We start from the raw sequence: 24,297 nt of genomic DNA, 5'->3' as shown, positions 1-24,297 counted from the left end.
TGTGGATCAGTACATTGACTCTCATCTAATAGCAGCTTGCACATCATGCTACTGTACCACACATAAAAGCTAACGAGCTGTCTTTGAGGTCTTCGTGGGGTAACATGGCCAAGTTGAAGTCCCAGAGAGGATATTACTATCACAGGAGAGTCTGGTGTGTCAGAGCCCTGAGACAGGCACCAGGAATTTAGTACAACACATGTTATTTCTGAACAGTCTGTACTTAAATCCAGAACAAAACCACATGTGAGTAAGTCAAATCAGTGCTTCTACTCAGGGGCAGCAGAGCAAAAGCACCATTTGCAACTCACTGAAACAAATACACACTGAAACTCCTTTTTCTCCCTTATTTTCAGTTTACAGAAAAAGGCCAGTTTTTGTTAGCTTCCCTCGAGGCCTCTCTGAATCACAGAAACGTTCCCAGCAGTATAGCATACAGCCATATGTCTCAACTGTTTCTCACTCGAATCCTGCCTGTCTTCCACTGATCTCAGTATCACTGCCTTGCAGAAATGTTATTATAAATTTTAAAACAAAATGACATTATAGACATTTTAAATGCTAATATCATTGCCACTGGGTATTTCCAGTAATATTTTTCTCTGAATTCCCTTCGTCTTGGTTGTTTGTCCAAGGCTATATACCATGTTTGGGATCTTCACAAACTGAAGCATGTCATTGGTCTGAACGTTTACTGTGTAGTTTTAAAGCACATAATTTTCCCAGCTGTTTTAGTCTAACAGTGTTCTAAAATACTTCTGACAGCACTCAGGCTACCTAACTGCAGGAGGTATCTCAGTGCACATTACAAACAGAAGAAATCTTTGCACTTATCATGCTCTTCTGTACTTTCTTAACAAGTGATGTGTACATGTAGATCCTACAGAAATTTCCCTGGATTTTGGATCACTTTGGCATTACAGACTTGATGTTCTGCACAAGCTTTATATGCAAAGGAGAAGTTTTAGTTACTTATTATGAAAATTAGTAACACAAATAGCACAGATCCTTTGAATATAGTAAGAATAATACTTTATCCTGATTCCTGCCATTTTGCATTAGATGCTTTATTTTTACTTGGTATTTATACAAAGCGCTGGAACTGTTCTGTGCATAAAACAAGATATCGCACATGGGTACAGAGACATAGATAATAAACAAAAAAATTCTGACAATATTGACTTGATAAAACAGCTGCTTTAGACCATCATCAGCCTAACCTGTGACAACTTTTTGGCATGCATCATGATGAAAGGAGAGTTTCAATGGGATTGGAAAAATAACCTGCTGCTGCCTTGTGTATGGTACCAGGAAGCAGAAAGGTTCTTATGATCAAATGTAAGAGTGAGCAAAAAAATGCTTGAATCATGCTGATCAGAATCAGGAGAGAAGAGCCTACACTGTGAACAGCCTTGAAAGCAAAGAAAAATTGTCTATTTCTGAGCAGAAAAGAGAAGAGAAAGCTGGAACAAGGTAATAACTAACTGTATTTGTACTGCTCATAGCCTTAGGTAGGTATATTTTATGTTCCCCAAAGAACAAACTTGCTCTATTAGATTTTTCCACCACTTAGATCTAAAATTGTAAACAGGGTTGACGATGGTGATGTTGAACACAAGCAAGATAAAATAACCATTAAGGATCTGAAAAACCACAGCTGGAGATACTGCCCAAACAGGAAAAGACAATTTTTTCTCACTCGCACCACACAAATAATGCAACTTAAGCTGACAGAATCAAATTCCACCAAAAGTAAGGAAGAAAGGCAAGCCATCTGTGCTGCAACAGCAATAAAATGGCCTGATATTGAAATGCAGAAAGCTGTAATGGAGGTACATATTGACCTTTATTTTTCTTTCAGCGGGTAGCATGAAGCGTCAAAGAGTTATTGCTTTAATATCATCTGAGATGAGGCTGTTTGTTGTGGTGCATGTGTATCCAGGAAATCGCTGCTCTAACCATGTTTTTAGAAGCACTTTGACATTTTATTAAATCTTCTTGATACTCTTTCAGCACACAGTGGTCTCTGTAGGCTGAGTGAGCTGCCATGTAGGCTAGGCAGGAAGCTTTCTGGAAGAGTTCCTCTTCAAGTAAGCCAGTGTCATTTCCAGCTTAATCCAGCCCATTAAGGTCCAGTGCTACTCTCTGCTACACTGCTATAGCTAAACATAGTTCTGCTGTCTTTAAAAATTGCAGAGGTAAGGATAAGAATCACAGACTTTATACTTCTGGAGATCTATCTGTACAAACAATTTCTCTAAAATTAGAACTAGTCACTGATCAGAAAGAACTGCAATCCTTTGGAAGTTTTTAACAAACAGTGACCAAACCTGGGTAATTTCCCCTCATTTAGCTGAGATTTTATAAATCAGCTATCGAGTGCTTGAGGCTAATAGCTCAATTAATCCCAGTCCCACTGCCAACTGGATTTACAGAGTACCAAAGGGGGCACAGTTAAACCTTAGCTTGAAATTAATTACTCTAATAGTTCTAAATTCCACTGTGGCCAGAGGCACCTCACAGAATCACAGAATAGTTGTGGTTAGAAGGGACCTCTGGAGGTCATCTAGGCTGACCCCCTGCTCAAGTAAAATCACCCAGAGCTAGTTCCCCAGGACCATGTGTAGATGGCTTTTGAATATTTGCCAGCATGGGCACTCCACAGCCTCTCTGGGCAGCCTGTGCAGTGCTCAGTCACATTCACAGTAAAATAGTGTTTCCTGATGTTTAGAGGGAAAGCCCCGCGTTTCAGTTTGTGCCTATTGCCTTTGATCCTGTCACTGGGCACCACTGTTGTCTTTACATTCTTCCTTCAGGTATTTGCACACACTGGCAAGATCCCCTCTGAGCCTTCTCTTTTCCAGGCTGAGCAGTCCCAGCTCACTTACCCTTTCCTCATAGAAGAAATGCTCCAGTCCCTTAACCATTTTTGAGGCACTTTGCTAGAGTCTCTGCAGTAACTCCACCTCACTCTTTAATGATTTCAAAACAAATGTTTCATTCTAGTTGATAACATGATACTACACCACTGAAATAAATAATTTTCAGAATCTCATCCACAGCTCAGATTGGTTATTTACAGGATTCTTTTCTTTGTATAGGCACAGAGAGCCAATTGAAGCTGCCTATTTCTAATCAGTACCACATTCTGGCTGACAGAAAAGTGATTCCAAAACTAATGCATTTTAGGCTCGAAAACACTACATTGGCACAATTAAGTCAGGATATATGAAATTAATTTTTTTGTAGGGATGACTTTTACCAAATAGATTGGAACAGCTCTATGATGGAACACCTACATTTTGCAAGAAACTGATCTTGATAGTGTTCCTTTAAAATTCTCAACAGGAAGGCTATAAAAGGGAAATGAAAAATTACTCTAACTGGAAGTAGTGCTCCATTGCTTTTCTTCCCATTATAAACTTCACTATTGCAGCAGTACATACTGTCATAATAATAAATAACCATACACCCACTTCCCATTAAGCTTTGTAACTCTCTTAGGAATACACTTCCACACATATGGACTTCAGGAACATGTTCTTGTTCACATTGGTGCACTCCTACTTCCATAAATGGGGTGGCACTAAAACAGGAGCAAAATCTGTCCCCATTATAACGTACTTGTGCCGTAACAATTCATCTAGCTGTTTGTTCTCCAACAGAGGAGAACAACATTTTGTGCTGATTTACCCTATATAATATTATTAAAATAGTTACATGGAGCATGATTCAGAAAGCATGTATCCCATGAACTTAGAAGTGAGCAGCAAGACTAATCAAGAACCTGAAGAAATGCAGAAGACTCTTTGACTCACCTGGATGCTGGGCGGCGAACGATTTTTTCGGGTTGTAGTGGTCGCCATCGTAGTTGTGGTTTCCATGACGGTAGTAGACATTTCTGGTGGCACAGAGGTTGTGGGTGTTGTTCCCAAGATGGAAGGGACCTCCCCAACAAGTCGGACACTTCCATTGATTTTAATGTTGGGGTTGTTCTCTGCCGCCATGTTCAGCACTTTCAAGCCATTGTAATAGAGCCCGGAGAGTTGGCCTTGGAAGAGACGCCCTCTGTCCTTCCCTCCTATGGCTATTTGCGCCTGGGTGTTGAAGATCGTTAACTGTCGTCCTAGTGAAGGGGGGTGAAGAACATTATTGCCAGACATTTCCTTCACTTTGCATATTACATTGAATCCTGGCCAGAAATGATGGACAAAATAAAAGAAGTAGATTCATTCTTGGTAGTGATGACTGCAGAAAAACAGTATGGAAATGTTTTGCCTAAAGCTCATTAATAAGGAAGATTATCTTGAAAGCAAGAACACCTAAAACTGAACTCGATACTTCAGCATCCACTCACATACCAAAACTCTGGAGGAACTTTGACTCAGTCAGAAATTTGAACCCACTCTTTTAGATTTGGACCCATTTTAAACTGCTAATAGAACTTCAATATGTGGCTATTTTTCTACTGTCAGATGGCACTACCTGTCAAATTTTAGCCCCAAAATAAACCTTCTATTTTGACTGGTTAAAGGATAGGATAAAGCCACTTTTAATAATGCAAAGGTTTTCAGGGGTGACTTATACATCAGGTTTTTCTAATGTTTTACTGTGTTCAAGGATTGAGCAGGAATCTTATGACAGGATCAGTCATGATCTTCTACCTGTAAACATTGTGTTGTGAAGGCTTGCAAACCTATACCCAAGGAACAAAAAATGCAAACATTGGTGATGTCTGTGAAAGAGCAAAGTTTTTGAAATAGTGAGGATAACATAGTGCTTCAGATAGTTAAGCCCCAAAATGCCTTACACATGACTCCCCTCCTACAGACAAATGTAGGCAGGTTAAGTGGTTTAGTCAAGGTCACACTTTGAGTGCTAGAAGCGGTCTAATATCATGTGTAATAAAAAACACATTTATTAAAAATAAATCTACTAACAATCGCCAATGCACCTCATTTTGCAGGACACTTACATCACATTCAGCCTGGACTGCTTTATAAACCCTCTTTATGCCTCAGGCTGCACTAGGTTGAACATGTTAAGAAATAAATTGCTTCATGAAGTGCAAAGGCAGTGCCTATCACTTCCCTATTCCTCCAATTAGGGGCATGGAATCTGTTGCATTAACACACAACCAGACTGGACAGAGCTCAGAAGGGTTATCAATGCAGCATCAAGTCAATCATCATTCAGATATCTTACTGTGTTTTCTCATTTTTATGAAGTTTGAAATATGTGTCCCCATCCCATTCCCACTTCCCAGCTCTCACTCGCCACTTTCTCTCTCTAGTCCAACCTGATGAAAGGTGCAGAATGCCACCATGTAGCAAAGCACAGCCTATAACCCACTGCTCATTCTTTCACAGCCAGTGGTTAGAGTAGATCAAAATACGAGGGGGAGCTCACCAATTTTGGTGGTCGTCGTGACGGGTCTCGAAGTCAAGTGGTGATGCGGTGTAGCATCATCTTATGGTGACAGGATGGACCACGGGGAAGAGAATGGGGACAAGAGAAGAAATGTATCTGAAAGTAGTTCTTGTCCCCAAAGAGGGCCCAAGCTAACTAAGCAAAAGTGTATGGAGAGGTGTAACATAGAGACATGTGGAGGTGGGCTGCACATCCCTTGTGTTCCTCACCCACGGATTTTTAAATGAAAAATTAGGTCTTGATCAGGGTGGAGTAACTGCATTGATGAAGAAATGAGAAATAAAAATGGAGGGTATCCTTCCCCTGGAAAGTGTTGAAACACCTGATGCGATATTCTGCATCTCAGGAGGTTTTAAACTTACCAGAGGCAACATGTCTATTTAAACATCAACAAACATGCACTGAAACCACACATCCTCAGAATGTAAGCAGAGCCTTTACTCTTGCCTATGAGGAAAACAGGATCCAATAACAATATCTGTCAAGATATTCAGCTCTCTCAGCCCAGTTCCAGTCTGATTTAGAGGAAATGGCACTGTACACTGTAGAAGGGCAAATTTTTGTCCCATACCATGTCCTCAGAGTGTGCTTTCCTTCTCTGTCCTGTTGTGCTTTGGATTTTTTAATGGATACGCTGTAAGATCTTCAGTACACCGTTTTCCCTTCTCCTAACATGTTCTCTCCTTCTAGCACTATATTTCTGTCCATATTGTCCCCGCTCTTATGAACCCAGACATGTCACTCGCTACTGTTCCCTTCTTCCCACCTTACTCATGGTAAAAGTGCCAAAAATTAGAGGCAAGATGAGTAAAGAAGAGGGAGTTATTTCATTAAACTTGAGATGTTATCCCTGAAAATGCATGGAAGGTACTGACAGTTCAAAGTTTTCCATTCCCATTCCTTTATCCCCTTGAATCAATACTGTATCTTTTTTCATCTTTTGCCAAAGGGAAAAAGGTGGAAGATGATGAGAATTTTTGCTGCTCTGGGTAGGAGAGCTCCTCAGACCAGGACAGAAAAGAGGTTCTGTCACTTTTACTGGAGAATTGCAACTCTCCTCAGGATGTCATCTATTCTATCCCAAGCTCATAGCACAGCTTTATATATGTGCCATATCTTTTGCCTTATTTTCAAGAATGAGGAGTTAGTAAATTAAGGCTGAAAAAAAGACCATGTCTCCAATTCTGGGCCTTCCTTTGCATCTTCTAATGCTGAAAGAAAGTGTACACCAAGGAGGTGACTGCATTCTAGTAAAAATGGAAGTCTGATTGTGTGTTTTGGAGTCTTCATTGTTTGTTAAGTGGTTTTTCAGACCAGGATTCATGCACTGCACCACTAGAAGTGTGTTTGCTAAAAAAACCCCAATCACTTGCTGCAGTCACCTACAACCTGTCATTCTTCACTCTTCACTCTAAGGTGGTGTACACATGCATGAATAAAGACAACAGGGAAATGCATACGGAATGAGAAAAAACTGTTGAGAGAATAAACACTTAATTCTGCTACCATATGTCTCCTTGAATTATTCTTTTGATGAGATCAATCTGAAGCCCTTACTTCCCCTAAGTAAAATTTATTTGGCCACTGAATTTTCTTGAGAAACTGTTTACATTAGGAAATTCTACTAGGTGTTCAGGATTGTAGAATTACAGTCCTTTTTTTCCAGAGAACTCTCCCTACTGCTATTTTAGTGTCATATTGAAGTAAAATTACGAACATATTTTAAGTTTCTGAGGTTTTTTTTTAAACATTCTGAATAGTTCAGGCTTTTGTTTTCTTGTTTGCTCTCTCATTGACTTCTTCATTTGGAAAACTGAATTCTCATTAAAAGGATCACAGGAAATCTTAGTGAAGTGTAACTTTTCTGTAACCCTAGTTACAGAAATATATTGTTTATTAAGATTTTGGGCCCGATTTTGCAAATTCTAATTCACACTAAGAGTTCTTACTTCAAAAGTACAATCACTTATATCAATGAGACTTTACAGGTAATTAAGAGAGATTTGAATAAACAAGGATTTCTGGGATCAGACTTTTTGATGAGATGTTTCTGGGCCTTTATTAGCTCATCCAATTGCAGAACAGGCAGCATCTGTGCCTTAGCAGACACCAGGTGTTCTGCTAAGGAAGTCTGCTGGATTTATGACTACTTAAGTTAAACAATTGAAGATGAATAATTCCTTTTATATCCACATACATAATCTCAGTGAAGTTAATAGCATTTCATATTTTGCTTATTATTCATACAACTCAAGACTGTAAACCTGGGCTCATCTTAAATATATTTTAACCTCATTAGTAAAATTTAACCACCCCCACCCAACACCAGTAACAATGCTGCTTCAGGAAGATGTTGTGTTATATTTGTTTTCCAAGAATGAACTATTTCATTATCATGAATAACATAGCAAAGGAAGATCAAATCTATGGCATTCAAAAATGTCAGTCAAAAAGCATTTGATCTTACCTCACTCAAGCCGTGAACTCATATGGGTAAGACAGCTATTCTATATGCTGTCTCTTTAATTAATCTAGTCCTCCATCCATCAGTTCATCTTGTTCCATTTTGATAGCAAGCTACCCTTTCACTCATCATCTTTATAAAGTCTTCTGACAGAAGGTTTCCACGTTACATTAATTGTTAGATGGATGACCAGATGGGTGAGCAGGTTGGTGAACAGCTACGTAAATTACTCATTCTTATAATATTTTAATTTGAGTGGTACCTAAGTTGCTGAAAACATCTACTTTGGAATGAAGGAACAAAGCTATGTTGTCTCAGGTGTTATACTGCACAATGTCATGTCCTGAAGACAGAATTTCCTTTCACTTTAGAAAAAACATAGCTCTACCCTTCTAACCTAACAACACTCAATTGCTTTGAGAGTGACTGAACACTCAAATATTGTCTCTTTTAGACCCTAGTGCATGTGTGATTGTCTTTTAACAAAGCATCAATATTCAAAAAAGGTAGACTTCAGATCAAAATGTCAGGATGGCGTACAAATGAAAGTGCTTTGGCATGCTTTTAAGCTCAAACTTGGAGAAGCAGTGACATAAAAGAAAAGATTTGGTGGAAAAGCAAAAAGGAAAAAAAAACCAACCCCAAAACCAAACCAAAAGAAAACCAATATGGATTTCTCAAGCACATGAATTGCATCAAGGAACTAGACATGCATCTGTCTTAAGAAAATTGAGGCAATCATTGACTTTAGTGTTAAAGGGACTTTAGCAATTCAGACTTACCAAAATTATTTTCTTTTTAGGGTTAAACTTTATTTATGTATTTTAGTTTGATCTTGTAAATTAACAGGGCAACCCACTGAGATTCAATAAGCATTTTCTGTATACCATTTTCTTCAAATTTATTTATAATGTAGCTGAATTAACTGTTTCATAAGACAGTGGTGGTAATAAAATATGTCTGGTTTGGTTACACAAATATTTTTGTTTTACTTTCACAAATACTTTAGCTGTAGTTATGAACATTACACTGTTGTAAACCAAACCTGAAAAGTGAGCAATACTGTCAGCTCTTGTTGGAAGTCAACAGGAACTGAGTGTGCACAACACTTTGCAGGATCAGGCCCTTCACATAAAAATGTTTTGACTGTATTTAGCCACATCCTTTCTGACCTTAACTTAATTCATACTGGGTAAATCAATTTGTTAATTCAGCTGAGGATAGAAATTTGAAACAGAACAAAAATTATGTTTTTCCAATCCTATGAAAGACTAGTTTTCCTTCTTGGAAAATGTGTTAACAACCACAGTATAAATCAGCACAGAAAATGCAAGATCTGATTTCAAAGGTTACCCCTTTTTATCAGAAGTACTTTCACAAAAGGAAACAAGAGAAGATCGTGTTCTGCTTTTTCTAGATTTCAAGGCAAGGACTTAGTTACGGTGATTTTTTTTAATACCACATTTAGTATAGAGGGAGAAGATCTTCCTGACTTAAGCTTCACTGTATTACCAAGAGCCCAGTCCAAACCCTACTGAAATCAGTAAGTTATTCTGTTATCCTCAACAGGCTTTGGAATGGGCTCTACATCCAAGATTTTGTCCCCCTCCAAATTCCTGACAAATGAAACATTACTGTTCTGACACAAGTCTTATTTCAACAGGTCATGGACCATATGCAGTACTCTGACTCCAGTCATCTGGATTTACTCATGTTAAGTCTTTTGCTGAACTGAGGCCAATTACTTCAGGCAAACCCACAAAATTAAGTAGCACTGCCTGAGATTAAGTTAGGGAAGAATTTGATCCATAATTTAGACAAATGTATCATTTGGGTGTTCAAACTGTGCTCTAGACATAGCATCAAAGTGACAGAACAATCATCTTTCTCTGTCTCACTCACTGTAATTTAAATGAAAATGTTAAAAAATGTTTTCTTTACAACATTTTTTAAATTTGTTTAATTATCTTAATACAATTAGGAAATACATAGCCATAGTGGCTAATGAGACTCATGACAAAAAAAGAAACGTAAAGGAAGTGGTTTAACAAGTAGGTTTGAAAATCTCTTAAGAAAACTTTGATAATAAATATATAAATGTAGCTTAAAACCAAATCAAAATAGGCAAATCATGCAGTGGTTAAATTGCCATAATACATGTTGTTGCTCTTCACTCTTCTTGGTTTGTTGTTTTGGTTTGTTTTTTTTACAAAACATCTCCTGAATTTTTGCTTGTTTGTCATTACTATTATAGCAAGCTTAGAATTTCGTCCCTTTAACTGCATTTTAATAGCAATGTATTATAGCATGATTTATCAACATATGGCAGGTGGAAGCTGACACAAATTATAATGAAAATTAAAACAGTCATTTATGCAGCAGGCGATTATCATTTAAGAAACATTTATTCGCAGGCTTTAAAAATGAGGGTTTAGAATCAAATGGGTTTAAAATGAAAGTTTTAATGACTGTTACCTTTTTCCTGCAGCCACTCCTCTACAGGCCGGTTATATTTGAAGGGGATTTTCTGTTTTACCATTTGGAACCGTTCACTATCAGTGTTGCCTTTAAAGTTTAAAAAACAGCTTAAAAACAATCTGAAAAGTCAATGAAATAGTTAAAACATCCTAGATTTTTTGGTTTTTTTATGACCTTATTTAGCTATAAATAAATAAGTGTGCATGTGTGTACATATATATTTGAAAAGAAAGAGATTTATGTTTAGTAAAGTGGAGAATAGTTATACATTGAATTGCCTGAGGTTCTGGAAGGTCGAAGAAATTAAATCTTATGAAAAAGATATCTCAGACTCTCCTCAGAGTATTTGTTTATCCAAATTGGTTAGAAGGCATGTGCAATTTGTCTGGGACATGAGACCTTGAGTGAACTCAGTGCCACGAGTTAAAACATTTTGATCAGACTCTAGATCTGATTGCATAAGGACATGGCACAGTATGTTAGTCACGTAAACACACAGATAGTAGTATTTTGATAAACATTCTTGCACTAGTAAAAGACATGTTAGGACTAGAAACCCAGTAAACAGAGAAAAGAAGGAAGAACATATAGGAAATCAATGCTGAAAGGATGTAATAGAAGTAGTTTAAAAAACCCCCTAAGAATGGGAAGATAGACAGGAAAAAAAGGGAAGTAAAATTAAAAAAGAGGACGAGCTGTCAATTAAGGATATGCAAAGACTTGTTTTCAGTTACCAAAGACTTGGGCCTGTTGCCAGGATAAAACAGAAGCTTAGAAATTAATTTTCTTTAAAAAGCAGAAATAATTAGCCAAGACGTAAATTCTGGCAAGTACAGTTCCATTGTTCCATGTTGATGGATAATAGAATTATCCAGCAAAATGTGTTTTGGAGGAAAGCTCTTATTACTTGTGCAATACAGAGAGTAATAGGATTCACACAAAGTCTTCATCCAAATTCCCTGGCTATGGGAAAATTGTACAGGTCAGATGGGTTGGGACAATCTCTAGTAGAAAGGAGCAGCTCAGTTTGATGGTGTTAGGAGTGACAGTGAACAAGTGCCATTATTCTGCTTTTTAATTTTCTTCAGCTACAGTCACTTTCTGACTCATTCTAATTTTTGCTTCATGTATTACTTTTACATAAACTCTTCAGTCAGATAGGCATAAAAAGAGTGCATCTTTGACAAGCATCATTATAATATTGCAGAAAAAGGAGTAAGCCCCCACCTTACTGAAGTAATGCTACCATAAAGATTAGTTCGGTCGATCAGTTGCACTGCAATATGTGTTTTGAATAAATGACAGTCCAAGAATCAGCAACAGCTCTGCACAATTTGCAGTTCTGCCTTTAAAGTCCCACGTATAAATAGCCTAATGTGGCTTCATATTTTTTTTATGTTCTGAAACAGATGTAATCTTTTTTGAATGTAATGACATACCAATGAAAAAAAATAAATTGCTAACTCACATAAGTCCACCAAGTCAACATCAGACACTTCCATACTGCAAGAAATACGACTGGTGAAGTTTGTGTGTTGAATAGTCCTTACTGTGTACCTGTTGCTCAGAAATGCTGCCAGTGTGTATGAGGTACCTGCTGGCCACAGCCATTGTCTCAGTAGCAGGTTACTGCTGGCTTTCTGGAACATGTAAGAGGCACCTTAGCAACATACCAGCTATAATCCCACAAAGATTCACATGAATCGACTTAATTTGAAGGGGTATTTGTAAAAATCATTACCTATATCTCTGTTAGCTCAGCTGTAAGGAAAAGAGCAATTTAGATTTGGGTTAGTATCTCTGGCTGTAATGATGAACATTTACAAGCCTTGCTGCTTATTTGGAGCAACAGGTAAAATAAAGCAAAACCATTTAAGAACAGATTTAACAGCCCAGTTCCTTATTATCTTCCTGCAAAGTCATCTACTTTTTCCTTCCATGTAACAGATTCATTGTGGGAACTACTATTCCCCAGTGTAGAGATATCTAATTAAGCACAAGCTGACACACACTAATGTTCCAGTTTCTCTGTTGCACCTCAGACACCTGCCACATACAACTGGTTACTCGGATAAACTAGAAGGAAAAGATAACATATTGAAAACACTCTCTGCCAGTCATTTTTCAAATCACATTAAACAATGTACTGTGGTGGCTTGAAGTAATTCACAGACATTAAGTTACCTCTAAGTATATTCCCAGCTCTCATACTTCCTATCAGCAGCAACAAAAAGTCAGTTCTGTACTTCTATGGATACAGACTCCTGAACAGAAAATTTTAATCATGTTCAGTGCAGCATCCAAGAAAAAACTTGATAAAGAGCAGTAGAGGTAATATAAACAAAAACAAATTAAAAAAACTAACTAAAAAGACAGTAATATTAATAAAAATGATCTTTGTCTGTGAATAATAACCTGATGACTAATGTAAGCTGAGGTCACACAGATCAGTTGTTTACCCAGTTGTTTAAGCTAAAGGACAGGTTCCTTTCCTGCAAATTCTCCCATCCATTTAAGCCTAGGGTAAGTTTGCACTCACAGGACAGGAAAGCAGACCCACTGGTTTGGGAAGAACAGAAACAAAATCAATTTCTGTTTTAAGATCAGTTAGCAAGGCATTCAGCTTATCAATTAGAACTTTTCTGAACACACTAATCCATGCTCTCCAAAGCAGCTAAATTTAATAAATGCAATCATGAAAATTTTACAACTCCTTTAGGACATTTTTGTTCTGTTGCAGTGTGCCTAATTTGCTCTGTGTAAGAAAGGAGTACTAGGTCCTGAAAGACACTCAGGAGGCATTTCAATGGCACTTATAGATCTAAGTTTCTCTGTCAATCCAGACTTGAACACTTACAGAAAGTCTGCTACTACATCTCTGTTAAACTTGACAGAGAAAGATACAGTTTCAGTAGAAAGGGAGGTTATTCCCCACTTTTATAGACTACATTTTGAGTTAGGACTACTGGCTAGATAACTGCATTAGGTATCTTACTGTTGATGGGCAAGAACATTTTCCATAGCCCCAAAGAAATTCTATAACACTATTCACTAGCAACAAAAAGACTCCACTGGCTTCATCTGGTATGTACATAAGCAACCTTTTACTGGTGGCAATTAGATCTTTTCAGAATAAAGAAAGAGGGACACCAGAATCAGCCAGGGTCTGGCACGGAGTGCTTCTTCCTCTGCATGGAAGGCTGACTGTGGAAAGGAAAAAAGGTAATGGATTGCAATTTCTCAGAAGTAAGGCATCTGACAAGAACAGGCCAGCAAGACTAAGGTAAAAAAGGAAGTGAGACAAAGAAGACATGACAAGGAAAAATGGGTTTCTTGTAATATAGTCCTAGACCTTCAAGAAAGCCAGAAATGACAACTATTCCCCACCACAACTTTAAAGACTTTTTTTTAAAATCAGGTTTAATTTAATTTTATTATTCTTCTTATTATGCAGATATATTCAGCAAGATTAAAATACGTATAAAAATGATACCTTTAAAAGCTATGAAAAATCGAAGGGCATTAGAAAATTCAAATATGTTTAAATTGCAACATTAGTACCTGATCTATTCTTCTTTTGTTTTGTTTTTAACTTTTATTTCAGACATAAGTAAGAATGATTTAAAAAAACTGTGCATGAGAATGTGTTCACTGATATAACCAGTTACAACATTAACTTAAAGAACAAGTTTCTCATTGTTAAGTGCTTAGGATAGTCATGAAATACAACCAATAAACCCATGCAATTACTAAATTAATATTGACTTAGAGTTGTGCCTTAAAAAAATAAACACAGCATTTGATATGAGAGTTCAAAAAAGGAAATATCATGGTTTGCAACACGAAGTAACATAAGTTCAACATGAAGTAAGCTCACTGGACCTCTGAGAGGTGAGCCATGATGCAATTAAGGGGAGTTCTTGTCCATCTTCATATAGAGAAATTTTCATTAACAATCCTTTTGTGACCTCAATGCAATTCCTTTCTAGAGCTGAATGATTCACACATTCAAACAACTCCTTCATGTAACTAGCACAGATTCCCTCTTTTTTTTTCTGTGAATCCAGCTCTGATTCATGGCTGTACACTTCAGAATAGAACACACAGGGTAAAGACAGTAATTTAAATTTATCTTAGAAAATACTCTTAATCCCATAATTCTTCTGCATTCCGAATCAATGTGGGTCTCAAAGGTCTGCAGGTTATAACTTTATAGTAAAGTTGGGTTGATTAGTTTTGCTACTTGTGATGTACTAAATATTTTTGCTCCCATAAGTTCTAGTTGATTAAGGAAAATGTCTTTTGTCCCATATAGGACTTACATGCACAATTAATAGAAATTCCACTGCATCTCCTAAGTTTTCCAACAAACTGATAGTGAGCCAGGCTCTTATGACCTCAAGGATTTTAATGGTAACATTTTGAAACCTTCTAGATCCCTGAATCCTAGTTAAGCTGAATATTCAAAATATTTCAATTACCACAGACATTCCTGAGGACTAAATACTTTGGAGAGGAATATAGCACAAGAGCTCTATTTTCGTTTGTTTCTTTGTCTCTATTTACCTCAAGAAAATCTGGCACCTCAATCAAAAAAATCAGAGCCTGCTGGTTAAATTTGAACATTTGCCAGTCTTCTTTTTTTTCTGAAGCACTCTATCCCTGCTCCACAGAATATACAGATAAATACATCAGATTCACTTTGAACTTTAGCTCTTGATAATCTTCAATTTAGACCAAACTGCAATGGAAAAAAAAATCAAAAGAATTTCCTTGTGCTAATCACTACTGGCAGTTCCCACAGGAAATGATTTTGATACAGTGCAACAATCCAGGGGGAGACAGTTTAAATTTGCACATGGGCAAAGCAGAATTTTCTTCCAAAAGCCTTCAGTGGTGGATGATATTTTGCTTTTCTGCTCATGGTTCCTTTAAGAAAACAAACAAGCTTTATTGCATTAAGCTTATTTCTAAACCAAAATGGACTCTTGAGCCAATGAAAGTAAAGAGCAATTGAAGCTCTGAAAAATGTTGCTTCTTGGCCTAGATACCAATCATGATGATTTACTGCCTCTTTGGTGAGAAAGCGAAAACCTGAAAGGTTCCAGCAAATTGCACTGGGCAGAAAGAAAGTACTCACTTCCAGGTGGAATATTAACCTGATGTGTTGCCAAGTCCAGGAAGATGCTTAAAAGAATACTGTAAGAAAATACTCATCTGTCCTAAATTGCTGTCAAAGACTGTTCTATGAAGAGACGCTACAGCAGCAATATTTTCTGCACTGCTTCTAAGTCTCCAAAAAAAAGGAGACATTTTCTCTAATGAGCAGTTATTAAATGAAAGGCTAGTGATAGAAATGACTTAAAAACCATCTTTATATCAGTGTTCAAGGATTAAAATGATTCCACCTCTCTTCCATTACTGCAAATGGAGTTTCAGTAGGAGAAGGGCTTGTAAACAGCTAGTGTTTGATAGATCAGTTCACCCAGAGGTCTTTAATGTCAGCTCCCTTTGAGTTTTTATGGATGCCCATAACCTCACTAAGATTTGCATACACTTAATTGACATCATCATGGGAGAAAGGCAGCCTGCTACAGAACGCAAAGTGTATCTTTGAGGGCTAAATCCTCTACTATCATAAACTAACTCGGTTCAATTCAGTCCCAAAACTCTCCTAGAGCTGATGCTGTGTGCCCTAGAAAAGGAGACTTGCATGCATCATGGAGAAGCTACCACTTTCCCCTAATATCTAATAAAGGGCACGAAGGTTTCCAAACTATGTTTGTGGTTGGCACACAGTGAACCTCTTTAACCAGTTCTGTTTTCAGGCAGCTGCAGTTAAAGGCTTAGAGTACACTGAATTGCCCCATTTTCACATTTCCTTAAGTACATGTTTTGTTTTAAATACTATGAAGTGCAAGCACCATTTGTTCACATTTTATATTCATCTAGAAAACTGAGACAAGTCTATTAGTAAAGTCCATATTTAGGACTAGAACCTTCTTCCATAAATCAGGAAGGAATAAGATAACTACAGTCAAGTTTTAGCATCGGGTCTGTTTATGTATAGCTGTTTATTTTGTGTTACTGTGAGACCATATTGTGGCTTATGTTATATAACACAGGGAATGGTTGTATTAAAATCAAAACATGCAAAAAATCTCTACTTACAGTGGCTTTTAGAAAACACTTGAAAACTGTCCAAACCTGAAACCACAGATGTGGCTTATACAGAAAAGAAACAGGATGGCCATGCAGCTAAACGAAATAATTATAAGGCAGGTGACCTGGAATATTTCTAACTACCCCTAACTGTCCCTCTACAAATTCTTGCAAAGCTTCAGTTTTGCCTTGTGTAACAAGGGGTGCTATGGAAGACAAAATCCCAAATGTTAACTAATTTCATTTGAAGTGATTGAAGAATAGTCAAGTCTTGTCATTTTTCAGCTTTGCTTCGACTCTTGGATTTTATGGTTTTTTCCTTTGCCTTCACAGTTCAATAAAGTTGCATCTTTGACTCCTGAATTCTCTTTTTATTTCTTGTTCTCATTTTCTCCTTAGTCCTAAATGCCCTTGACTTTATCTTCAATTCCCTCTGATCACATTTGTTTGCTGGGAGCCACACCTTTCCTTGGGTTCAACTCACTGTGGACTGGAGTTAAACGCTGACCTTCACACTTCAACTCTCCTCATCTCACTGCCCTCATGACAAAAGACAAAAAGGCCTTGGTAACACAAGCACTAAAAATAGGAGAAAGAATTAGCAAGCAAAACTACAACAGCAAAAATTACTCAGACAACTGGAGTTCTAAGTTTCCAGCACCTCAACCAAAAGCTTTACACTGCTGCCACTCTCTATTTCATCTCATCTCCTTTAACCTAAAAAAGCTGGGATCCTAATTCTAAGTAAAGTGGCATTCAGGCCAAAATTATTGGGAAGTTCATAGGCAAACTAGGAGATTAGATTTTAAATGTCTGTTCAGAAGGTGCAGCTAGCATGGACCACCATGACATTAATAAGACTAAGGAAGACTTGGAGAAGTCATCTAATTCACTGCTCTGCCCCAGGACAAGATCAGTAACATCTCAACCTCTCTCAGACTAAACTTTCCATCCTGTTTTGGATGACTAAGAAAATGAGTGCTTTACTCCTGATAATCTAACACAGAAGCACACTAGGAGTAAAACAAAAGAAAACTCCGGCTAGCAAAGGTGGAAGAAGGTCGATAAAACTTTCAAGTGTGCAGAAGGAAAAAAAGTTAGTATTGTGAAAAATGGGATTCATGCCTTACTTTATATGAGCAGATTATATATATATATATATACCAAACCATTTCAGCCCTATAGAAGCTGAGGCCATGAGCGTGAAATAAAAGCAGTATGCTTTAGTTCTCATTTGAGCTATGCTGGAAAACTGAACTAATGTACAGAATAGAGAAAGCAGTTACCAGTTCAACCTTTGCAAAAACATGAAACAATCCAGGTGTCTACATTACTAGACATTTGAGATGTTTTGTAAGGAATGTGCAAATTATTGGATTTTTTTTTCACTGATCCGATCCAAATTAGGCCCCGTATCAGGCAGCCAAGGCTAAAGTGACTATTAAAGAACAACTGAAACTACGTATTGATCTTTCCATTTTAAACAAGAACAAATTTCATTTTGCAGGAAGAAATATGAAACAGAGATCAGAATAAAATCCACTGCTACTGTCCCCACATCCCACTTCTTTGATTCCCTTGTGAAAGGTCAAGAGGTGCTTTATATAGCCCAGTGGGAACAGGCAGCACTAACCAAATGCCAAAAGCACTTTATTTGTATTGACACTTTCAGTTCAATAAACTCCCATTTAGCTAGAGGTTGCTTATCTGCTTTGTGCATTATGCCAAGTCAGGACAGAGAAATGTTGAATCTAGTTTACATATTTTGGGTTAGGTATTGTTGGAGCTCCACCACTGCAGCTATTTTGCTTCCAGAAGCAACATGAAACTCAAAACAGTACAACTGCCTTTGCATGGTGCAGGACCTAAGATAAGAAAACTTGTGGCTTTATATATGCTTCATGAGAAGTCAGTGGCTCACTATTGCACCACTGCAAACAAGAGTAGTCAGCTAGACAGCTAGCTTAGGTCAGACACAGTCAGCATGGGCGTAGGGTTAGAAAGAGCAGAGCCACCTGGGGCTCAGTGCTTTGTGCTCCCCATTGGAGAAGGGCTGTTCTTTATGTTTATCAGGCATTACACTGAAACCAAGACTCCTTGTTGGAAGGTACCAGCAGGAACTCCTCTATCTATGTGGGAATTGACTCAGCTCCAGCAGGAACTCCACTGTGGTGCTGGCAGTGATGGACCTGGGTTGGCTTCACTAGAAACCTTCAGATGTTTCTCGGTCTCATTTCCCTGTGCACATATTATCAGGGGGATAACATGGGGAATTGAATATGCAGATAGAGACAGCACGTATAGTCTTTTCTCATTATTACAGCGCTGAGTACAGGGAGGCTGCTCAGTTGGTCACATTAATAAGAGTAACGCCTATAAGGCGTTTGGGCAAATGTCACCAATGAGGATGGAAAGCTAATCAGTTACAAATAACAGAATGACAAAAACCCTATGGAAGGGGGCAAGTTCTCTAGGGTGAATGCCAAGAAATAACTAAAAGCAAGTAACAAACTGATGAAAGAAGAAATTTATTAAGAAACACTTTCTATCAAGATTATGTATTAGACAGTGCTACAGTCTCCTCAGGGAAATTCTTGAATTATTTAAAATTTTACTTGATAAAGTGGTGGGGGATATCAGTTTGTTATAGAATGGAATAAATGAGAGCAAACAGGCCTTTCCCATCTCTAATTGCTACAAATCATGAAATCAATTCTTTTGTTTGCATAAGTTTAGAAAGAGGAAAAGAGAAGCTGAGAACCCTGTAGTAAGCCAGTAAGCCTTCCCCAAAGACAGATGCCATTCCTAAAGCCATGCCATGAAGTAGGAGTTCCAGGTTCTCACGAAATAATAAAGATACAAATTCATTGAGTCAGAAATATTTTCTATTTACATCCCCACAGATAAGGTAACTTGGGGCTTTATCCCCAGTTTACTGATTAGAAAACTGCCATAGAGTGGGAGAAGCATTACCCAAGACCACAGGGAAGGACTGCTCTAAAGCCAAGGCTGGGATTTGGGAACTCCTGGCTCCCAGTTCCATGACTGGCCCCTTCATTTCTGACCATCCTTTCACACAGTTCCTCTGTTTCAGTCCACAGCATCGGATTTTAATGACTTTGTGCTATTCAGTGCTTTCAGTGAGCAGGGAGAAGGCTGATGCAGAAACATGAGTCCCTTCTGTCACTGCATGTCAGCATGTCAACCTGGGATTACAGCTGGCACTGTTCTTTCTGCAGGCAATGTGATCAGAAAAGCACAAAGTTGTTGTTCAAGCCTCTGATCCCTCAGGCCAGATGTTTGTTTGCTCATTCTTAGTGTGCACACGTGTGTATGAGAGAGAGACAGGGACAGAGGGTCAGAGAGAGAGAGAAGAATGAAAATATAACAACTCTGTTTGACCACGAGAACTGAAACATAACTAACCCAGGAGAGAACCGTAAATATATTGATGTCTGGGAATGCAATACACTGTGCTGTCTAGTAGGATTCTAACTTTACAGCAATCTTACTTAGCCTGAGTCTTCATCTGAGAAATATTTTTCCATCTTTTTCTGCACTACATTATAAAGCTACATTTTATGTACTATCAAATGACTGAACCAATACTAATTGGCTGGAGGGGCTTTAAGCAACCTGGTTTAGTGGAAGGTGTTCCTGCCCATGGCAGGGGTATTGGAATTCGATGATCTTTAAGGTCCCTTCCAACCCAAGCCATTCTATGATTCTAATGATCTTATGCCAGCAAAGGAGAAATTTATCAGAAATCTTTGGTGATGATGTTTATGCTGGACATTCATACAATCATGGACCAATGGACACAAACAGATGAAAACATAAGATAGGAGCATTCAGACAGTTAGGATATACATGCTTATGTGAACAGCTGCATACTTTGGTGTGGAATTGTTAGCAAGACCAAGCTATCCGGATATACCTATATCTCTTAGTATGTAATTACTATTCATGGCATAGTGATGATTCTAGAAAGAAGTGTGCTGGATGTCAAGGAAATACAAGGAAAAATACATGGCTTAGATCTGGTTTTCACCATAGTATATCAGGGACTGGGACTCAAAGGCCTCTAGTGAAGATAAGAATGTAATGCCAGTGTTTAGGGAGATTCCTTGGCCTAGGGTTCTTACATCAGATATCACAAGGGTGAGAAAAACTAGGCAGAAATATGCATCATGGATACTGCATCTCGGTATACTGTAAGTGATCATTCTGACACAGGACAAGCCTAGGAATGGGGAATTGTAAATCTCATCTCTTCCTGAGTTACACTATATGCACTACTACCCTTGTCAAAGGTTAATACAACTTTTCCTAAGCATTCCCTCTGTGTTGCAATAATTTACCTTACAAAGAATCCTGGTCCATAGGACTAAGATAAGAGTAAAGAACTGAGATTTCAGAATCAAGATCACCAATAGAAAAAGACCAGAGAAATGGGGAAAATTACAGATGCCACTAAACTGCCTAGGTTTTGGTTTGTCATGGTTTAAAATTGGCTGAGCAATCTGGTCACAGCACAGAAAAGTAATTTCTGTCAAATTCCAGCTGGAGAAGGAGTGGGAGTATCTCCACATGATCATGTATCTCTGAATAAATTAATGAGGGGAAAAAAGGAAGCATTTGCTTTCCAACAGAGTAATACAAATGTAATGACTGTAGACGTGATACAAACACATACAACTTTATGTGACTTCATATTTCAGATGATAAGATAAATGTCATAGTAGAGCAACTTTTTTAGAAGGACATCTTTGGGTTGTTGCCATGGTGGGTTACTGTAATTATCTGAAGCATCAGACACTTGGCTGTTCTCAGGCTCAAGAACCTGATTAGATGAACAAACAAGCTCTGGGAGGATAGAAGGAAAATAATCCCAAATCCTGGACCATTAGACAAAAGTGCCATCTTGACCATTAAAGCAAATTTTCTTCTGATGCATTTGTACATTTGACATAGTGGACATCTGACCTGATTCAGAAAGATCCAAGAATGTTGCTACGCTAATTCAACTAACAGCATGCAGCAATATATTACATATCTCTGTTCTTTTGGACAGCACTGACAAAAAGTTTTCCTCAACTTTTGGCAGCATTTTCTTTATTCAGGCTATAAACAAGATAAAGTATTTTGGCTAAGTTAAAACAAGTATTGCCTCTGTGGCATGTATTTGCATATTAGAACAACCTTTTATGAGACTGTAAAGTAGCAGTAATAAAGACTGCTGCAGAAGAATGCTTCCTATTCCTTCTCCCCTCTTTCACACATCTCAAAGACTATCTGTGGGCTCCTGGGTGGAAATTAAGATGGTCATGGTTACTTGCATGAAGAATAGAATCATAGAATCATCAAGGTTGGCAGAAGAGATCATCTCCCACCTCTATACAATCCCATTTCAGGTAGTTGTAGAGAGCGATGAGGTCACCCCTGAGCTGCTACGTCTCAAGGCTAAACAAACACAATTCCCTCAACCCTTCCTCATACAACATGTATTCTAGACCTTTTCGGAGCCTTGTTGCCCTTCACTGGACTCTCTCCAGCACCTCAATGTCCTTATTAAAGTGAGAGGCCCAAAACTGAACATGGCACTCGAGGTGTGACCTCACCAATGCAGAGTACAGAGGGATGACCACTATCCTAGGCCTGCTGGCCACACTATTCTTGATACAGGTCAAGATGCCATTGGCCTTCTAGGCAACCTGTGTACACTGTTGGCTCATATTGAGATGGCTGTCAGTCAGCATCCCCAAGTCCCCTTCTGCCAAACAACTCTCGAGCCAATCCCCCAGATAGAAGACACAATATACTATTCTGTGTCTATCCTTCTTTAGATAAAATCCTTCTTTCAGTCCTATTGCTGCTAAATAATACTGTCCTGTTTGTTCTGCTTGGTTACCTTACATGTCTTCATAAAAATCCATGCATTTCCTTCTTTCTTAACACCAAGCTGACAAAAATTCCAGTGCTTGATAGACTGCTGCTCACATGGGCTTGAGGTACTTGGTGAAGGTAATACTGCAGCTCACTCAGTCTGAATGCAGTGTCACAAGATCCTGGATCAGTTTTGAGAAACAAAACTTCAACACAAACAAAGGGTAGTGAAAGCCTCAATATAGCTACTTTTTGTGTTTTCTGTCTTTCCTCTCCACTGTCCTTCAAGAGAGAATTTGGAAGACAGAAAAGCCCTACAGCACTTCCATGTACCATTTTGAGGATGGGGCAAAGTGGAAATGAACCACAGCTTCATTCTTCCTTTGGGAAAACAAAACACGAAGTACACAGAAGTTAAGGCATGAGCATAGTGGCAACATTTATGAAAGTTTTATATCTTGTCAGATCCTATCCCATCACCCAGTATTGACACACGTGCATTAACATTGATGGTCTTGCACAAATTTCAATGTATGTTTGTTTGTCGATAACTTAATGTGCGTAGGTTTGCATGTCAGTGGATACAGGCGGCCAAAACTGAGTGTTCATATCATGTAGCCATATATATCAGTTTTCCAACCTTATAAATGTATTATAGATGTTATGGCCCTGCAGTGACAAGCTACAATCAACTCTTGATTTCATCAACTTGTCATGCTTTAATCATCCCTCTTGGCAGATCTTTCAACATATGTCACAGTACTGCCTTCAAAATGTGCTTCTCCAATTCTGTTTTATTAACCCTGTCTTTTTATATGTTTTAGGCTCATTATGAAATGCAGTAAATCTGTCAAAGGCACTTTATATGCTGTCTCCAATTCATGCTGATAGGAAGCATCTGAGAGCTCATTTAAGACCCACAAAATGAGTACAATATGAAAAATCGAAACCCACAAATAAGTGTATGACAAGAACCCTGGGGATTACACTCAGCCCATAGGGCTAATCAAAATTCAGTGCTCTTGTTCCTTACTCATTGCCCACTCACAAGGGCATTTGGAGAGGAAAATATTAAGACTACAGTGGGATCCAACAGTACTACAACAAAATCCCTTCAGCTTGCAGATCAAGCAATGTGTCTTATTAATGACTCCAAGAAGTCAAGCACAGGTTTCATGTGCTTCATCAGGGAAGCAACTGGATTCAATGAAATGTCTATTAACTTGGTTTCAGAAGCAAGGTTTCAGAAGTCAGGAGATCATAACAGCCTCCAGTCTGAGGGAAGGATGGCATTGCTAAAGGGGCAAAAGAAGGCAGAAACCAGATTTTGTTTGGGGGTGAGGGGTGGATAGAAGAGGGAATGAGATGTCAAAATCACTCTGCAAAAGACAGAGGGAATTTGGGAGAGGGAGAAGCTAGGTTCTTCAAAACACAGAGAATTGGTGATTTTCTCTAATAGGGCTCAGTTACTGAACATTTGGAAATCACTGTACAATATGAGCCATACAGGGATACTGTGCAGGGCTACGTACAAATTTAAAAAGAAAGAACTTGTTGCCACGACTCAGACATTCCAGGTAGTTCTGCTTTTGAGTTTTCCTTGTTAATGCCCCAATCAGCATCAGACTTCGCATCACTGAGCTCATAAGAAATAATAATCTCAATATTGCATATTATTTACAATATCAGCACACATGTCAGCTGAAGAAAGGATATGTAGTGCTCTCTTAATTTCCCCAGTGAAGCTACTATTAGACCATCTAAACTTATCTTCTCCTTCTTAGCTAATGCATTATAAATTAAATAAGGCAAAGTTAGGAGAAGTAATATCCCATTGCTAACAGTTTAAAAAACACAGACAAGCTTTCAAAAACATA

General features: G+C 38.1%; 1 protein-coding gene across 1 annotated transcript in view; it reads right to left on the bottom strand.

Moving 5' to 3' along the window:
- Positions 1–24,297, bottom strand: part of LOC103804067 (neurexin-3-beta) — a gene marked incomplete at both ends in the record, with an annotated part of 204,472 nt that overhangs the window by 64,345 nt on the left and 115,830 nt on the right. The window contains 2 exons of the mRNA XM_009076656.1: positions 3,819–4,126; positions 10,370–10,459. Coding sequence (XP_009074904.1) covers positions 3,819–4,126; positions 10,370–10,459 — 398 coding nt within the window. The remainder of the gene's footprint in view (positions 1–3,818; positions 4,127–10,369; positions 10,460–24,297) is intronic.

The sequence above is a fragment of the Acanthisitta chloris genome, unplaced genomic scaffold (assembly GCF_000695815.1).
Source record: "Acanthisitta chloris isolate BGI_N310 unplaced genomic scaffold, ASM69581v1 scaffold14046, whole genome shotgun sequence".
Lineage (NCBI taxonomy): Eukaryota > Metazoa > Chordata > Aves > Passeriformes > Acanthisittidae > Acanthisitta > Acanthisitta chloris.
Note: the sequence above shows the minus strand (reverse complement) of the source record. Positions and strands in the feature narration are given on the sequence as shown.